General features: G+C 31.6%; 1 protein-coding gene across 1 annotated transcript; it reads left to right on the forward strand.

The window, feature by feature from the left end:
- Positions 1-1,858: 1,858 nt before the first annotated feature.
- LOC126853584 (cuticle protein 19-like) lies at positions 1,859-9,977 on the forward strand. The gene is made up of 4 exons (XM_050599432.1): positions 1,859-2,027; positions 8,151-8,299; positions 8,816-9,053; positions 9,796-9,977. The coding sequence occupies exons 2-4, from the start codon at positions 8,288-8,290 to the stop codon at positions 9,975-9,977; spliced, it is 432 nt and encodes a 143-aa protein (XP_050455389.1). The 5' UTR covers positions 1,859-2,027; positions 8,151-8,287.
- The last annotated feature ends 10,683 nt before the right edge of the window (positions 9,978-20,660 follow it).

Genomic DNA, 20,660 nt, shown 5'->3' on the forward strand with positions numbered 1-20,660 from the left:
AGTCAATTTTATAATTTCGCCCGACGGTCGTAATTATTCTGTTCGCGATACACAACTAGTAGTAATTAGAAGCTGCATATGTATTACCTTTCGTGTTGGTGGCAGTAGTTCCATCACGAGTTTCGCGGATAACTTGCCAAACAACATTGTGAATAATTAATTTGTATGTAGCTTGTTGCGCACGCGGATAATAAAATTTCGAAGTAAGATTAACATGGCGCATAATGTTCTATGCATATACATCAAGTGTAAGTAATATTATGCTTGTTATCGTGTTATGCTGACTATCGCGCGGCAAATTAACGGATCTGCCTGAGTTTTCGCTGCTGAGTTTTGCACGGGGTCGGAAAAGCAATGGTATTGGAAAATTACGTGATGCAAGAACGGGCCGAGTAATCGAAAATTCTGCTCGCGCTTTCTCTGCGAGAGCAAAAATCTCCGGTTTGCTGCACGATTGTGATTGCGTTACTTCTACGATAGCGTAAATAAAAAATGTTTATTCATTATTTTGGAGAGAAATTAGTATGTAATAAATAATTTTATAAGATGTTATGCGTAATCAATATTACGATAATTATAAAAAATAATTTTTTCCACTATTGAAAGATCTAAAAAGATACATCCACTTTAAAAAAAGACATGTAAAAACTTTTTTGAATTTGTAAAAACAAGGTTAAAACTTTAGGAAAATAATAATTATAATAAAATAAAAATTTAGTCTATTTTTTTTAATTAATTTATATTATATATATCAGTGACATTTAAAAAATAAATATCCTAAGGTATATCGTCTTTTATTATCGCAATTTTAAAAATTGTCTATCTGTATATACAAGTTATTCCTCAAATTCGTGTGAAATTGATTAGTTATTCCAATCAGAAATTATCTGGATGAACGCATTAATAATCATGCTCGAAATTCGTAATCCTGACAAAAGGCACTGTTATTGATCATTATGTTAGAACAGATATTTGACATACAATCTCATTGACAGATTACAATTCTATCAATGTCGCATATATCACACGAGTGCACGCCAATCAGAAAGAGAAAGGCAGGAAGAGAGAGAAGCGCAATAAATTCTCAATAAATTATATTTTGCAGTGATATCTGGTTATTCAACCGATGTGTTGACATACGACGTTTGTTTTGCTGTTTACAATCGCGATGGTGTTTTATCGTTTATTAATTTTACAACTCTAAAATGTTCATGATTCTCTCTTCTTTTCACTTCAAATCAATAAAATTTAACTAAATGAATTAAAAATCATCGAATTTTAAGAATAGTCATTATTTTGAAATATTAGAATATTTTAAGAAATTTTTCGTTTTTTATTCAAGAACTAAAAATAATTCTTTTACAAATAAGAAAAAATCTCATTCTAGTAAAAACACCTTTTTTCAAATATACACTACAAACTGATTTTTTTTCGTATTTCAAGAAAGTTTTAAAGTATACAAGACATTAAGAATTTATATCGGAATCTTTTATTTATTTCTACACTATTTGTATAATAAAAAGCGCAGATAGATCAAGAATAGAAATAGACCATGAAAATTAGTATACATTATATACATTTATTATTTCCAAGCCATTACTTGTTCGTAAAAGCGCTACGGCAATTCGCATCTGGCAATGACGAAGATGGGGGTTGTGCCGGGAGGTCGTTGTTTCAAAGAATTATTATCATTTCCGTGACCCGACCGGTCACACACCTCTCACAGTGCGGTATCGGGACCAACCGCAGGCAAACGAATTAATGGTTAAAAAGGACGATTTTTGGCTACTCGTGGGGATGGTCGTTATATAAAACAAACCCCCGTTCTTTTCGCTCCTGGAACCTGGAACAAGTCCATTGGCGGTTTTCGTAAAGGAAGAAACATGGCCTTTGTGAAGGTGAACTAAAGTCGATAGTACGGTATTCGTTACCGCGAGTTGATACGTTACGGGCACGAACGCGAAACGCGTTACACGCTATACTACGGCGGACGCTTTGAACTCAACGGAAATTCCTGTTGTTAGCAGGTAGGTTGAAGGCATGCACACGTCGCTTATAATTACGTATTCTTGCGAAGAAAATTGCGTGGAAGGTGTTGCGAATCTTTTGTGCGCACGTTACGGTCGGTGATGTCGGAATAATTGCGGATCCCGAAAAGTATTACTGTAGAAAATGTTACAATGCGCAAAATTTGCCGCATTGAAAATGACTTTTAGTTGTATATAACAACCGTTATATAAAACGATTAAATAACGATTAAGAGGAAAATATAATATTCAATAAATTAAATTTGATTTAAAATTATAAATCAATTGCTAGCATAAAAAATATAAATGTTAATAATGTAATTATTATTAGCTTTAAATAATTAATAACTTTCTAAAAAGTTCTATATATGTTAATAAGTAATAAATAATAGATGTTACATTGTTAAAATCATGATTTATAAATTTGAACACTAATGATAATTAAATTAAAATTGTATTGCGTATAATTATTATAATATTATATTATATTAATAAAAATATTATATAATAATGTTAATGTGTGTACGTATTTCACATGCAATATACACATACAATATATTTATTAGCTCTAAATAATAAATTGTTTTCTAAAAAATTTTATATACATATGTGTTTTAAAGTTTCAGAATTAAGCCACAAAATGTTTTGCCATAACTAGAAAAATGGTATTATTTTACTTAAAGTATTCAGCATTCTTGTCTATAATAATATTTATGCGGTACATGTAGCAATTTCTTTTAAGGTCAAAATGTATAGATTAAATAAAAACTTAAGAAAGCAATATTGTATAATGGTTGTGCTTGGTGAGAGAAGATTGCATAAAAAAATGCTCTATCCATCTTCATAAAATCATTTATAAAACCTTACAATACAAACTTATCGATCTTTCACTCATCTCTCGCAGAGATGGTTTTTTTATTTTATAAGTTCAGTGAATAAAAAACGTCAGATTAAAAATAATACGATCAATAATAAAGAAAAATGAATATAATATACTATAATTTAAAGGAATATTTAATTTATGTAGCAAATCGAGAACTAATGACAAAATTATAATAAAACTCGCATCTCTTAAATAGTTAGAAATTTTCTTGAATGGCACATTCTATCACGAAAAAGCTCAAAGCTCTCTCTTTGATATCCAATTTGCGGGAAGTGGACGAATATTAACCTTTCATGATCTCCGCGCTCGGGCAAAAGACTACAACGTATAACGTGAAGAATAACACGAAGGGCTCAGCACTTTTACCTGGCCGCGGGCGAGAAACGCCGGTCCCCCCCAGCTACAACGGTCGGATCGATCCAATTTCAAGTTTCGCCGATCTCATCGACCGACGAAGGGCGGATCGCGAAAGCTTTCGTAAAACGAATCGCTGCGCCGGTACCATGCCGCGTTGAACAAAGTATCGCGCAGTCGTGACCGTAAAGTACGAGCGCGGCGTGTTTTGGAGGTCTTTATGTGGTCGGTAAAAGCGTCTCTCTCTCTCTCTCTCTCTCTCTCTCTCTTTCGGAGCACAAGTCAGTTCTGGCGCACATATTCGAGGACGAAAGAATAATGGCAGGTTTTTTTTTTTGCTCCCTCTGGTATTTTTTCTACCACGCAGAGCGTCGTAGAGACGATGAAAATGAATTTTGCTTTCCGCGCGCGTGGTCCTTTCGATTAGATTTAAAGGATTAACTTTTCCAATTATTCGCGGCCACCAATTTGCCTTTAACAGCGAACGGTACTTCACGGGCAACATTCCCGGTCGCTTACATAGGACGCCCGAATGTCCCTCGTCGCTTTACAGAAATTGATTGGCCGCGCTGTCTTCGTCGCTGTCGTTGTTAAGGACTTTCCCAGGATGTACGAGGAAGATGCGGTAAGTAAATGTCTCTCTCGTTTAATTCGTGAAATCGATCACTCGAAGAGGCAATTATACTTGTTGGTGGAAGAAATATCGATTCGCGAGCAATTATCCTTGTACTCTCACAGGTTAAAAATAATTGCTTAAATTTTGGGGTGAATTGCTTTGAACGGAATAAAATTTTTCCAATGCACATTAAATTTTTTTTTTAGATTAATGATACGTCATTATAAAAAAATATCTTGGAAAGAAAAACATAAATATTATTATGTGTACAATATTATAAAAATAATTTTTTTGTATCGCTTCTGATATTTTAAATACTAAAATTAAAATTAAAGATTGCCATTAAAAATATTAATTTGGAAAACAATGTATACATCTTCTTGATATTATTTATTAATATCTTGTTAATTATTTATAGTATCTTGTTAACATTAAAATTACTGCAAAGTATTAATATAACTGCAGCTATACACTAGGTATACACAGTATTACACAACACTGATCCAGAATCTAGCGAGGGAGCGCAATGTAACTTGATCTCGCGCTCTTAATTAGAATCTCGAAGTAATTGGATACCAGTTTGGTTCTTAATTAGAACTAGGAGAAGAGAAGGAACCGATTCGTTTTCTTGCCTGAACCTGCGGTCTGTTGAATACATCCGCCACTTTTCTGGCACGCTCCGTAAAAACGCGAGAGCGTTTCTTCGCGGTCGCTAATATCCGCGTGCGCCTGTTGAATTTAATTGTGACTGATACTGAGAAAGGGGGATGAGGGTTTATTACGTTTTCGTTGGAAAGCTTGGTAGCAAAGTCGGCAAATGAAATGTACGGAGCTTAAAGCAATCCCGATACGACCCAGGAAACGTGTAAATGTCTGCGTGAACGCGAATTTAATTGAAATGTATAGGTACACAAGAATTTCTATTATATCTTCATTCAGCGTAAATACTATTTCTGTTTCTTTGTATAAGAAATATCATTTACATGTACGTTGGATACCGATAGAAGTAACTATGTAACTATTTTATGTTACTTTGACAAATATAACGTCAAGACTGCCATGAATATTTTTTTCCATGATTATGCAGAAATTAATTAAAAAATTTTTGATTAATTAGCCAATCTATTTCCCAAATTATTGAATATACTCTCGATTGTATACTTAAATTTTTTCAATACTTTTATATGCCACAGAATTAATCCAACATATTTCAAAATCTAAACAATTCCACGCCTCGCGACATAATAATATTATAAAATAAGAAATATGTGAGAAATTTTAAAAATATATAACAAATTTTGAAATGTCAGGGTCCATTTCTTAATTTTCGAGATAAAATCCTCTTCCGAAATTCGCTCTCGGTTTTCACCGCAATAGCGTGATTTCGTTTCATCAGAGCGGCTATACTCATGCTTGATTTCTGCTGACTGAATACGACGAATTGGCCGATCACTCTTATCAGCAGGGGGGGCCGCAACATGTTTTTATCCAATCACGTTTCCGCGCACGCGTCTTCGACCTCTCGAGTCAGCAACGCGACGAACCGTGACGGCGGTGGTCCAGGATCTAGACTGTCGAAAAACGGTAGAAGCGCAAAATTCACCGGCAGCAGGCAGGAAAACGATTGCCGAGTCGAAAGAGAAAGGAGCAAAAGCCGAAATTCCGTGCTTGAACAATCGCGATGAACGGGATTGGGGTCGTTCTATAAGGAGATCGGTTGGTCATTGTGTTATACCGACCCTGGCCCGACCAATTTTGTTGCCAATTTCGTTGCCAATCTCGTTGCCAATCTCGTCGTCGGTTTCTAACGCGGATAATCGCATCGCGCAAACGCTTCGACAATTTCTATTAAGTTCTCTTAGCGGGGAGACTACGGTTGTGTAGGTTTCCGTTGAGATAGAAATGTTGAATTTCCCCGAGCAAACAGCCAAAGCTGACTGTGAAACAACATTTCCGAGCTTATAATCTTCGTCCTCGGTTTCGTCTAACAATCAGTTCGAATTGTTATTGTTGCTATCGTCACTATGATAATAAAGGAATAAGCCAAGTAATGTTATAAATGATGAGATAAAAGTTTCTTTTTCCTTACTTTAGAGATAAAAGCAAAACTTTGTCTCGAACGCTTTTAAAGATTAAAAAAATTAATAATTTATGTAAATAAAAGTGTACCAGAAGATTCTATGCAGATCTCATGGTTAGAAATATAGAGTCAAGTAATAAATATAGAAAAATATTTTGCATTCTCAATTATAAATTTGTACTCAAAATTCTATTATCTTTTTAATATTGAATTATTTAACTATTTTTAGTAATTATGCAATTTCATAATTATTTGATAATCGACAAATGTGATTAAGAGAAAAATAATGGTCATATTTTTAAAATTTTACGTTAGTCATATTACTAAAATATAATAACATCTCTCACGCACCTTTTCAGAATAGATATCCTTATTCAATATCTCACTGTATTATATAAAGCCACTGTAATTTGCTCAAACATATTACTCGTGGCTTCTTGCCACTAATTTGTTGTAATACCGCTTCATCTATATACAATTAATTAATAATGTTACTGATTACTTTTAGCTATATTAGACATAACATTAAACATAACATCAATAATTATACTGCATCAATGTAATTTGCTGCTTTACCAAAATTATATTTGTAGGAACCGACGTGAACATTAAGTTGGAGCAGTTAAATAATCACAAAAGATAATAAATTAAATCAGATTAAATGATATAAAGAGGACATAAGCCTTGAATATGATTAATCTGGCGTCCCATAAGTGTATGCATACGCGCACGCATAAAGGCGATGCAACGTTCCGCGTATAAATGCGCGTTGCAACGCCCGGCGCGGATCGATACGGTCGCAAATTACTGAAGCAAATGGACGGATTACGAATTGACTGCGTGAAACAGCTGTCTCTTTCTCGGGCATGCGACAGTTTCGAGGGTAATTATAATATAGTAAATATACATATAATAAATAGTTAGAACTGTCTCGCGAAAATTGACGGTATGTTTAGCGGAATAATTATGCCAATTGTTTCGCCTTTAGCCCGATTTTATTTGAACAACGTACAATAGAAATATGTTTTGATCCACGCAATCGAACATTTGTCGAAGGCTTGACTTTATTTAGTGCATCGGATATGCCATGAGTTCACTTTGTCTTTCTGTCGGCGATGGAGTTATGGATGAGAAAGTTAAATCTCTGGTATCAAGCATATCATACGAGTTTAGATTTCACGATGACAACAGACATAACATGTTTGTGACGCCAATCAGTTATTGTAACGCGTGGACTAAATGCGGTATAACGTGATGGGAAATTTCGCAATAATAAAGCTATTTGTTACGCAAATCTCAAGAATGATAGCGAAACCATTATGATACTAAAGTAATTAGTGATTTAACTGATCTTAATAATTTAACAACCAATAATTGTTATTTTTATCTCAGGGAAATGATATAATCCTTATTCTATTATCAAAATTATTCCCTCTTTCTTTGATTTATATAAAAATTTTTATCTAAGCGGACCTGCGCAAAAAAAATCATTATTAATATGATTTCTATTTCTGCTATATAATGTATAATAGTTTAATATATTTTTTTAAATATTATATAATACTTAATTAATATTCTTGTAAATATTTCACCTTTATGTAATTTTTTTTAAAAAATTTTTTTATTCTTGAAAAAGATTTATTTAGTAATCAAATTATAATCAAAATTAAATATTTTACACAAAATCAAATACACTCAAATTATTTTATTTACAAAAAATAATAATTAGAAACTAGTAATTAGTATTTAAAAAATCATAAAAAAAATTAGTTTATTTAAAAATTCCTAAAAATTAATCTTTTATAATTAATCGTATATAATTATCTAGGAAAAAATTATTTAAAAATTATTTAGATTTTTTGTTGACAAATAAAAACTCAATACTACTATACGTACGTTGTGTAAGAAAATTAATTTTCTTTATTTCTCGAATGGTTCATCGTAACATTTAAATATTTTATCGCGTTTCCTCACTATGATTCTCACTATGATAAAAACAAACTGTTTCGCGAAACTTTCGAGAAAAAATCTTCTATGACACAATCGATAGAGCGAAATCGATTATGACTCTAGTGAAACCAGGCATTCACATGCATGGCATTCACTATAAAGGTGTTTCATCGCAGAAATGCTTAATCTTATGTATAGGAAGGTGATTGGTTCACGTTGTGCTTTTTGTCACTCTCGCAGGGACCGTTCTGTACGTCTACTAAATAACAGTGGCGAAATTCTCCGTGCAAAAACGATCGCTGGCGCAAGCTATATAAACTTCCATCGATACCGACAAGCGTATCACTTGCATTTAGGAATCACTAAACACCGGAAACATGGTCACAAAGGTTTGTATCGGTTTCTATGTTCAATTGATGATTGATCGAAGACGATTATTATAATCTACAATTGTAATGTATTTCTGAGTATTTAATATTTATATAAATCTTTATAAATGTTAAAAATGCTAAGAATATTTTTACGTTGTTATATTTCAGAATATTCTGACTAGTTGATTGACATGAATAAATCTGTTATTTAGATTTTTAATAATCTATTTTAATGATACGCGCCCTTTTACAGAATAATTTCCGTGTTATATTCAGTATATCTTTAATATTGTACCTTGGCTGACGTTACATTCTACTTTATTGCAACTGTTATTTTATTGCAACTGTTAATTTTATAGCAACTGTTCACGCATATTATTTAAAACTTTATTAAATCATGGATATTTGTTTATCACAACTCACAATTCATAAAATAAAAATCTCTATTGGATAGTAAAGAAATGTTAGATATTAACGTTTTTTTTTTTCATATAATAGTATGTATATGTAATTAGTAACAATTTTTATCACCAGTTTATCCCAGTGTTGGCTATATTGATCTTCGTAAGGATTCAAAGTGGAATGACAGAACACGCTCATAGTTTCGCACATTTTTATGGACCGGTCAAAGGCTCCGGGGATGAAATAATTGTTCACGATAAACATGGTCATCAACAATTAGATTATGCCGCGCATCCCAAGTACGAGTTCGCGTATGGCGTCGAGGATCATCATACTGGTGATTATCATGGACAGAAAGAGCACAGAGATGGTAAGTTAAATTTGTAATTTATATAAAGTCGGATAATTTGTTTGCAGATATGGAATTAAAAGATAACTCATTATAAGCGAAATTAATTATTAGTATTCTCTTGTTCTTATATTAAAGGAAATATAAATATAAATATTTTATATATGCTCTTTACTTTTTTTAGTTCTTCTTTTTTATTTCTGAACGCTAAATTGAATATCGTAAATTATTCAACACAAATTTTATTAAAATTTATGTAATTTATGTAACTATGCAAAAAGTTGTTGAATTTTTTTCCGGTGTTTGCGCAATAGCTTGGAAAATGCTGCGGTTGCTAAAGTTTCTGAAAATTTCGATCAAAGTTTGTTTGGCGGATCTTAGCGAGAGATATTCGAAAGCGCAACTCTGAATCGCAATAAGTCGAGGGAAGAGGCGGCGCGTTTAACTTGTTTCTTTTTTCCTTGCCTCTCACGTTTTTTGCATCAAACACAATGGCCGCACTGTGATAGTTAAAGGTTATAAATAATGGGATCGGATTACACGGTAGTACGCTTTAGCACGTTTCATTTTAATTAAACATTGTGGCGGTAATCGTATATTGACGTGTAACATAATATGTGGATGGCCACACACACACACACATGTATTACGTTAATATCGATGATACGCGTCTCTAATTCTCTACAATAAATGCACGCTTGCAAATAGCTATAACACTAGCCGCGCAGGTTCATGTTACACGCATTTCTTTTTTTACTCTCAGGGGAAAAGGTCATCGGCGAATACGTCATCAAGGAACCGGGCGGTAACACCAGGACCGTGACTTACCATGTCGATCCGCACGGAGGATTTTTTGCTCATGTTCGCAACTCTGGTGGTAATAATCATCACGGTGCTATGTACGACGATCAACGGAATAAACAAGATGAGCAGGAGTATCACTAAGGCATTAAAATTTTAAGTCTGATATACAAAAAAAAAAAATACATTTTATGTTATCTCTTTTCTGTTATGATTATTGAATAAATATTTGCTATTTCTAAGTTTTACTTTTATTTTGATCTGTTTACATGCATAGAAAATTACAAAAATATAAGAATTCTATCTATAGTATATAAGAATTACAATTTCCTATATTATTTACTCTAATGATATATAGCAAAAAGATTCGTAATGAAGAAAGTATAGTAATAAAAAAACTTGCTTTTAATAAATATTTTTTTAAAGTTTTTCCATAATACCATATACATATATCAATACGTATACAAGATTTTCTAAAATCATCATATTGGTTTTCAATTAAATATTTCTAAGAAAGTTTATAAATTAAGTCCTAATTAAATTATCTTTATGAAAATGCTTGGAGAATTAATATAAAATCTTGTTATATATTTTCTTGATTCCTTAGTTCGTCAAGACTTTTTAATTATTAATTATTAACGTTAATTTCATAAAATTATTAAATTATATTTCTATCACAGACACTATTTCGACTTTGCTTATGTAATCGAAAGTGTTATTACTTATGGAATAGCAATGCCAATTCAGAAGTGTAGGCAGAACAAATAAATGGACAGATTGCGTGTATATAGGTCTGGCTCAATGAGCGAACGAGGTATTCTAAGCTTCGGCGAACATATTGGGTCACGTATTGAGACCAGCGCGAGATCGGTATCATGCGAATAGACTAGCAGAAATTGAATTGCACTTGCGGATATACGTGCTATTGAATAGCGTATAATTTTCCATTATCGCATTAAAAAGTATGCTAAAAGAAAGATTGAACTAATTTAAAAGCTTTACGGTTGTTGACCCTCTTGAACCGCGGTTTCATATCCGAGAGGAAATGTCTCGCTGTTTACTTTAAATTAGAGAAGAAAGAAATTTTTTGCGAATAAAAAAATATTTACGTTATACTTTAATCTATATTCTTACGTTTCATATAAATCTTTAATACGAGATGACTTGCTTATTCACCAATTTTCTTTGTAAATATATTGTAATTATTCTTAATATTTTAGGCACATATTTTATTATTCTTTTTATTATAAACTTTTTAATATAATATATTTTTAAAATTATTTTACGGTAATTAGTAATAAATATTTTATATATAATTTGAATTTTTAAAATAATTAATAATTATAGAAATACATTTTAGAATTTGAAGAAATCTTTTTGAATGAACTTTGCATTACTTTACGATGTACATTACTTTTAAACAAAATAATTTTAAAAAATGCAAAAAAGTTATTAATGCAAAGAGATTATAGCTCTGTTTTAGAAAAGTTGATTTTAATAAATTTATAATAAATTTTTGAAATATTTGACAAAACTAACGCATTAACATTAATACATTATTAAATTATTCATAAGTAGTGCTGCAACCGATGACGCTAATTTCAGAAATAATTTTTAAAAAGTTATTGATTGTAAGATATATATATATATATATATATTAAATCTAAAAATTGTTAAAAAAATAACAATTACTATTTACGTATAAGATAGGCAATATCTGTGAGACATAATTTTAGTCGCTGATTTGGTTAAAGCTCCGCGATTAAAAGGATGAACTTAAGATGCCGTTCTCTTTGAGCTGGGTAAGATGCTACACAGAGAAAGAGAACGTCGTTCCTTGGAGGATGAGCCGAGCTTAAATGTCGAGGAAGCTATCACGTGACTTATAGCTGCGTCTGGCGTCAGACAACACATTAATTTTTCACGGCACATCAAAGATGCGTTTCAAAATTAACCCGGTGCATGCACCATCGACTTTCAAAGGCAAGTGTTCGAGCACATAAATGTTTCATAAAATAACTTTATGAAAATAAATTGACATTTGTTGATAAATTTTTTTGACAATATAAGTTAAATTGATTATTTTATACAAAAGTGTTTGGATCGAGCTTGATCGAGATTAATCTTGATAATAATTATAATGATTAATCCAATTTTTTATATAAATATAATGATTAATTGTGCTATTATACTATAAATTAGGTAATTATATCTAATTAATTTAATCACATTTTGATTTATTTTTAAAACATGTCTATACAGACAATTTATTTCTAAAAAAATAATGTCGCCTGTATTTGTAATTACATACACAATTTATATATATATATATATATATATATATATATATATATATTAATATCAAAATAATCACCGCGAATGTAACCAATATAAGAATATTGTGAGAATATTATATATTGCGCAATTCGATATTTTTGGCCGAGCAATTTCATCAATTCTGATTGTAATTTTATGCGAAAATTCGTTTTAGAACAACTCACCGCGAATGCATTTGAGTCCTATATATTACTATGGTTGATTACATGAGAGGAAGATAAATATCACAGAGATGATATATAAACAAGCAAAATATATGGAGCGCATAGTCTCAATAATTTCATTTATGTGAATGATAATACAAATCTTCCTGTATCAAGGCTGTCTTCTTTTTCTTTTTCATTTATTTATCTATTTTTTTTATATGCAATTCTCTACTGCACCAGCGCCTACAATCGCGGTTACAGAAAAGTTGTCTTCGATTTGTTCGAGCAAATGATAAATGAAATTTTGCACATTTTCGCTCGTCGCAAAAAGACACATACAATTTCAAAATGCTTTTTCTCTCCAATTTTGCAAAGAGGGTAATTTTATCAGCATGTGTTATTCCGGTCACATATAGAGTCATTCTTCCTTCCTTTTCGATTTCCTCAATATATTGACGCCGCTTTGCGAACACTAGCTAATCTACAGGGCTGGATCGCATTGTTCGGGTTCTGCAAACTCAAAATGGATGAGAGCAATGTCAGTGGAAATCACTCAGGACGACAAAGCGTTTGCAGCAACAGTATTTTTGGAAATAAATAAAAAAAAATCTCTTTATTTTTATATCAAATTTTTGAAATTGAAATACTTTCTTTATATTTAAAATAAAAAATGTCATAAAAAATAAAAAATAATGCAATCAAAAAATTGAGAAAAGCTTTAAAAAATATAAATAATTTGGCATAAACATAAAAAAAATATTAATTATTTTATTTTTCCACGCTTAAACAATTTCTTAAAACAACAATCTAAATATCTATTATAATTATATTCATCATCAAATATATCTTATTTTATATGTATCGGTGTAAATATTTTACTAAATATTAAGAACAATTAAAAAATTAAATTATGAATGATAAAGGCATAAAATTTGATGAATGTTTAGCAAAAATATAATTGTAAAGAATTTTCATTAATTTACCTAATCAATTTTTTGTCATGTAATAAACTTGAAGAGTTCCAAAATAAACGCAAACATGACATACATTCATCGATAAGGATTTTTATTTACACGGTCTTTAATTCGGCCCTGAACACTGAGACATAGCGCTCTGTCAAGCGTATTGCCATATTCAGGTCTCGTCACGTAAGAGGAATGGGGACGAGTTGTCGGAAACAGCCGGTGGCAATAATGCGAGATGGACGTGATAGGGTGCGATCGATTTTCTCGATCTCGTGGGAATAAAGTCCTTATTATTCCGACGGGTAAGGCGAAGAGGCGTTGTGTGTTATTCCATTCTAGCCGGCGCAGCTCATTCTTTCTTCGATCCACATACAGTCGTTCTCTGCTACCATCACCCCTTATTTCCTTAGCCTAGTTCGCAGCCGTAAAAATCCAATTCATCTCGGAACACTGGACAGGAATAAGAGTATTCTGGCAACGTCGTTCTCGTCTCGCCCGTACAGCATAACAAAACCGCTGTGCGTCGAATCTCGAGTCGAGAAAGAAATCCGGACGATCGAAAATCGTTATCGTCAAAGCCAATTCAACGAGTTCACCACGACTATAAATCTAAACATGACCCTACGCAGGGTGTTCGGTAAATCATAGTATGTACAACCGACGAGGAAGTGCTTCCTCATAAAAGGATAGCTAGAAATCATAAAATAAATTTCTTTCATCAATGATTTTGTGAATGCAAAAAAAAAAAAACTAACGCGTTATACGTATTTTTCTAATTATAAACTTTAAATATTTTAAAAAAAAGATAATATATTTTTAAAATCTGCAAAAATACTCATACAAAAATTATGAAAAATCCAACATATTTCAAATATGCATTCTTATATAATTTAATTCTAAATATTAGTAAAGTGGCATAATAAATGTATTTTTATTTTAAAAATTTATTTAAAAATTTATTTTAAAAAATAATCATTATTTATTTAATACTAATTTACAAACACAGTTAACATGGTTTAATAAAAAGAATTTAAGAGTGTTCCTTAAAGTGTAAAGAAAAACTGCATGGACTTTTTTGTGAAAATAATAAATTAAATATTTTACTGTATATATAAAAAAAAAATTATTTTAATATTACTATTTTACATTAACTATTTATAATAAAGAAAATAGCTTACGTATAAATATCTTTATATAATTTTTTATTTGGAATTGTATTTTGCACACGTTTAGAAAAAATTACGTAATTGATTTGCATATAAACCGTCATTAGCAAATTTCAATTTGCCGTCTTATCATCATTGACACAAAGGAGAGTCATTATCACGTTTCAAATCACTGTCATCCAGAAACGAGTCTCAATCCTAGGGGGAAGAGTTTCACGGTTCGCCGGCTTAAAGTGCTTTTACAAAAAGACCATTATAAATTCCATTAATACTTGCCGGGCATTCGGGCCAAGCCGGGAGTTTAATTATCTCGTGGACAGGCTCCTCCATCCGCGCGACGCTAAGTAAAGGGAGGGAACGATACGCTGAATTAAGTAAGACTCGATAAAACGATCGTCAAGAATTAACAGATCAGGTTGCGGTTTTTCTCGATAGAAGTTGCTTTTCAATTTACGATGTATATTATCCGCATTCTACCCTTTGACACATCATTTTTTTCTTTAATAATTTCTGTACATGTACATTTTTTTTATAATTTTATATATAATTCGTACGCATAATTTTTTTGGCTACACACTTGTCAAGTGTTAAGCAAAATTCTTTATAATTTTACAGATTGTGTATAATAATTTATGAACTATGGCTAGTAAAAATCATATTATTATTGTGTCAAGTATATTAATCGTAACAATTGGATGGAATAAATGTTACAAATAAAGAACGTATAAGGAAAACCTTGATTTTCGTCTTGTCGAAATGTCTTTGCGCCTCTCTATTCGTTAATCCAAAGAATCTACTCTTTCAACGATACACAAATTCAAAGAGAAAATGTTGTGCAAATATGTTTGTAGAATAAAAACTCTTTTTATATAACGAGAGACGGCGCATACACAGTAGTGGCAGCTGGTGAAGTAACGATTTTCTTCGGGCCGCGGATATACTCTGTTTTCTTAAGATGCAACTTGATCAGAAGTTACAAACTACTTCGTTGTAAAGTTTCCGGCTAAGATAACGATCGGCCACAACTCTTTTATTACAGAAATTTGTAACGGAAAATAGAATGTTGCGTATATATACATCCTGCGTACATATAAATTTATAATATTTAAAATATTTAAAATCTTTGATTTTAAAATATTTGACTTTCACGTTTTGAACAAAAAAACACGAAGTTCTCTCGAAAAGTTTTACGAGACTAGACCTTTGAGAGGCTTGTTCACAATGCGTGCCCTTATAAACATTGCTTTAAAGGCCAATCAAGACTTTGGCTTGTTACCCGCCTGTTACCAGCTTAAACTCATTTTCATTCAACTTTTGCGATAGCAGTTGCCTGAGCTTCCAACCGATGATCTTAATGATTTATAAAAACTCTCTTAAATTACGCACACACAAATACTTATAAAAAAGATCTTCATAGATATTCTATTTTCTACCTAATGTTTCATAATCATTTCTTTTAAAACATAGTGCCATAACTATGTAGCTACAAAAAATTTTAATTTCTATAATTATAAAAATTTTTAGTCTATTGATTTTTGCGTGTGAGTAGCAAATGACATTTAAAATGTAAACTATCCAAGATAATTATTTAAATAGTTTTAAATAAATATTTAAAAATGTATTTATATGGTAAAGATGATAATATACAAACAGAACAAAAACATAAACAAAATATTTATTTAAAATGTAATAATAAAAATATTAATAAAAATACAAAAATTGCAACATAATATTTACGCATATAATTAAGAGATTGATAATTTTTTTAATATTAAAGATCATCAAGTAATTTTTAATTGTTTTATTTTGTTGTTATTTAGAGAAAATACGCCACTTTTGAGACATACTATACATTTCTTTAAATTCAATTAAAGATTTAGTTCTTACCATGATTACTTGTTCAACGTGCATCGTTCTTTTATTTTTAACCGGAACGACTTCTGGTATAGAGTGACGTTTCAATTACTGCACTCGCCTATTCGTTGGTGTTAAAGGAATAAAAAAGGTAAAATCTAGGCAAAGCGACTTTATAAATCCCGCTGTGCCATCTCATTGCGAGGCGTAGATTTTATTCGCGAGTACATTTTCGCTCGCGACTTCCAACACGAAAGGAACGGATTAAATCCGCCGGATGTTTGGCAAGGCGCAACCGTCTTCGCTCATCCTATAAAACACTTTTATCCAATATGTATCCAAGATTTTCATAAATTCGCGCATTCCTCCTCAGCTTGCTCGCGATGAAGCATCGCACTCCCAGGCGGAAATGCGCCATGAAAATATCCCGAAAAGTAACGTTCCGGGCCGGATCGCGCGGACTTCTGACGGATTTGTTTTTGGGGCCGCGACAAAGAAGCTGCTTCCTTCTCTCTTCGATGCGACACGGTTCGTTTGTTCGAAAGCGAGGGATCGCTCACGAGAGAGCGACGTTTTTTTACTTATAAACTCCTCCTTTTTCTTCTCCCGAGAGAAATGGTCGATCCTCTCGACTACGTGCGGTCGGCCGTAGTGAAACTTTCGGAGATTCGAAATAAAAGAGCTGGTGGAGTGACAATAAGAAACAAAGAACCTACGATGAATTATTGCGAAAATGTTAAGAAAAAACAGCCAATCCTTTGAACAAAAATGATATTTGTCCCTGGTAAACACGAGATACTAATATTGTGTTTAATGAACTTTCCGCTACAATACAACTGTTAATGATTCATTTTAATCTTTTGTTGAAGATTTATTAGAAGTTTCTGTAATATTTCCGGACAAATAATGTAATAACACGCAGATGGTTTTTGTTTTATAGCAATCCTTATGTGCCTCTTGTTTTAATCTCTTTATATATTCCGAGAGAGAGAGAGAGAGAGAGAGAGAGAGAGAGAGAGAAACACTTCTGTATTTATATCCACAAAAGTCTGAATAAAAAGCAACACAATCTTGTTTTCATATTACCATGTCTTGATATACTGCGCTATCAAGAGTGAAAGAGAAAGCAAGGGAGACAGAAAGAAAACAAGATTAATCAAGATTAATTCAGCTAAGGATTAAGATTCTCTTATGTAAATAAAAGCAGTCAATATATCAAAGGCATTCATGCCTTTTAATGTTGACATCAATAAATATTCATTTTCATGTTATTGCTCTTATTACTTCATTTTATAAATCTTTAGATTTTATAAGTTATGAATATTGTCAACGCAATGTAGAACGCAATCTCTGCTGTGACCATTGAAACTTCATCACAAATCATGTATATTTGCGCAAAATAATTACTGAAAGAGAGGCGTCTATATTTCTCAGTTTTCTGCAAAACAATGATATGTATAATATCGGAAAATAAACTATCTAAAGAGAACAAAATAAATAAAGCAATGCAAAAAGAAATAATACATAAAAATGTTGGTTTTTTTAAAGTAACGTTACCAAAAAGTTCGATCGCTTTCAATTTATAAATTTTTAAATATGATAATTTGAGTAATGATAATTTCCGCGATGCTCCGTCATCTCTGCGTTCACAACTGGTCTTCCTCGTTGCCGAATAACATTAGAATTTTGGTTGCCTGCCAAGATATATGCAGCAAATCACTACTTCGCAGTGTGCGTTTGCATATATAAGGTAGACGGAAAAATTTGAAAGTATGTAGTAATAAAATAATTTGTAATAAATATAATTGATTTTTTCTTAACAAGAAACACATGCTTAATAAACAGTAATCAGTAGTTGTTTATAACATGAAGAATTCTTGATAAATTATATTTCTTTAAAGAACTTATCTTTCTTTCTCTCTCATCTTTCTCTGTCATTAGATCTACATTTCTAAGAACGTAGATATTAGATATATATTTCCATTATCTATTTAAAATGATATTTTAAAAAATTAAATATTTTTAACTTATCTATTATAAAAGTTTCTTTAACTTAAGTAGATTTTCGTTAAAGAAAAGCATCGGACAAATTAGATGTGCTCACAATCCTCTGTCCACTTATTTTCGAACATATACCGTATGCAATTTCTTTGTCATCCTCGATCTAAACTTGCTCACAAGAGATCTCTTTTCTCCCTCTCTATCGTTTCTTTTCTTGCTCTTTGTATGCTACACGCGGCTTTGCACAGCTGGGAATCGATTGTCGGTCTATTCGAGTTCCGTTTCCGCTGAGACGCACGCCACCCCTTTACCGCTCCACATATCATGAAAGACGACGCGTTTTATTCAGGAGGACCATTCCGCGCTCGTTCCACGGACACATCGTCGAAATTAAATTCCCTCTCGTGCTGTCGATCTCTACGGACTCTTCAAAGGATGGCTTATCTCCGAGGCACCGCTTCTTGACCGCGACATGAAGAACAAATGTGAACATGCGGCAAAGTCTTAGTCGTCCGTTTAATTTCCGTCTTCTTCTCTTTTCTCTCTCTTTTTTTTTTTCATATATACATATCGTTTTCTCATTCAGTACTAAAGGCAATTATATAATAAGTTTTTATTGTAATATATATATTGTTTTTGGAATATTAAAATTTAAATTCGTATTTTACCTTGTTATCGTTACCGCATTATTATCAGAATGGCACATAATTAAATTTCAAACTTGGAGAAAATTATTTATTTCTTCAATAAAAAGACACTAATTCGGAACTTAAAGATATTAATTTATTCTTTTTTTTTTACATTTTATTGTCAAATAAACGACTAATATAAAGAATATTTCTAGAATTTAAAGAATACAGATCTCTTATTATCAAGATTTTAGTATAATTATTCGCTTGCGCGATAGAAAAATTCTGATACTATTGTTATACACATTTATCTTGTATAATTTAATAACTCTTTTATAGAAAATAATAAATTTAAAAATAAAAAGAAAAAAAGCAATAAAAAGTATATATAAAAACAGTACTTTTATATAGAACCATTTTTTTGACGGGCGCATTTTGTGATACTATTTGATACACATAGATTTTTTAGATTTCTTTTAAGAAGAATTTTTTAACAGCTTTTACCTTATCAGTAAACATTAATATGCATTATTGTTTACTATTCTGCATCCATCATGTTTATCTTATTTCTGTAATATTGAATTTCTCTACAATTTTTATAATACAGAAAAATATTTAACAACACATCAAATAAATTTAGAAATTATTTAAGAACGATTCATTCATATAATTCTGATGGTCGGTGCAACCGATACCGAAACTCGTATATCAGGTGGATTTTCTTGTACCGAAAGCGAAGGTACGTGGATTTATAGTACGTTTTTATCGTATTTCAACTTAACTGCTTCACATACATTTCGACGTCAACGCAAGTACGTTAAAGTCACGAACACGAGATTCTTCTTACCATCATTTTGCCTTGGTAGCTATCCTACAGTTTCCCGTTATTGCGCCCAGTCGCTTATTTCCTGAACGCGAAAGAACGGCCGTTGGGCAACTCGTGATTTCGTACATTCACATTTGTCACAGATCTTACAATGATAAATCTACATCTTACGGAATTGTTTTCCGATATTACTGTTCAATAGTCTCCAAAAATGGTAAGAAATCATCAACTTATAAAGTGCAAAAAGGCTATAAATGTGTGTGTATGTGTGTATGCTTTGCCTTTCGAAAGAAATAATTATATTGTTGACAGACGTTTGACAGACGTTGACAATAGCGATGCGTTTATAAATATAATATATAAAAGCATAAAAGTCTTAAAATTTTTAATGACAAGTTTATTTATTATTGACGCGTAGATTGCGTGTAAATATTGAGGCGATGCAATCAAAACATTTCACAGGCATTTCTATTTTGGATCGGAGAAATGGTATAAGATCAGAATGCCAAGCAGCCACGCCGTTTGTGGTATGGAAAGGAGAGAGTGGAGAGAAAAATGGAATTTCATTATTGTATAAAGCTGCTCTCGCGGGTAAAGTTGTGCTTCTATAAAATTTCATCTCTGTTTATGCCGCTTCTATTAAATTGAAACCGTCATTCACGCAGCAAATATATAGTGCACTTACGTATGTGAATACAAATTTTATCTGCCTTTAAATTTGTCTCTCTTTTGCATATCAAAAAATATGTAAAATATGTATACTTACAGACACGATTATAATTCAAATGACATTCTTTCTCATTATTCCTTGCACATTATATCATTTTAATCACTGTTATCTCATGATTGATATATTGATCGAAATCAATCATAAAAATAATGTTTTTTTTTTTTTTTTGATAA

This window comes from Cataglyphis hispanica, chromosome 12, assembly GCF_021464435.1.
Source record: "Cataglyphis hispanica isolate Lineage 1 chromosome 12, ULB_Chis1_1.0, whole genome shotgun sequence".
NCBI classification, from domain to species: Eukaryota; Metazoa; Arthropoda; class Insecta; order Hymenoptera; family Formicidae; genus Cataglyphis; species Cataglyphis hispanica.

Excerpts from the sequence above, each read along its gene's own strand:
- LOC126853584 (XM_050599432.1), top strand. Across the intron at positions 9,054-9,795 it reads ACAGAAAGAGCACAGAGATG|GGGAAAAGGTCATCGGCGAA; the intron begins GTAAGTTAAATT and ends TTTTACTCTCAG.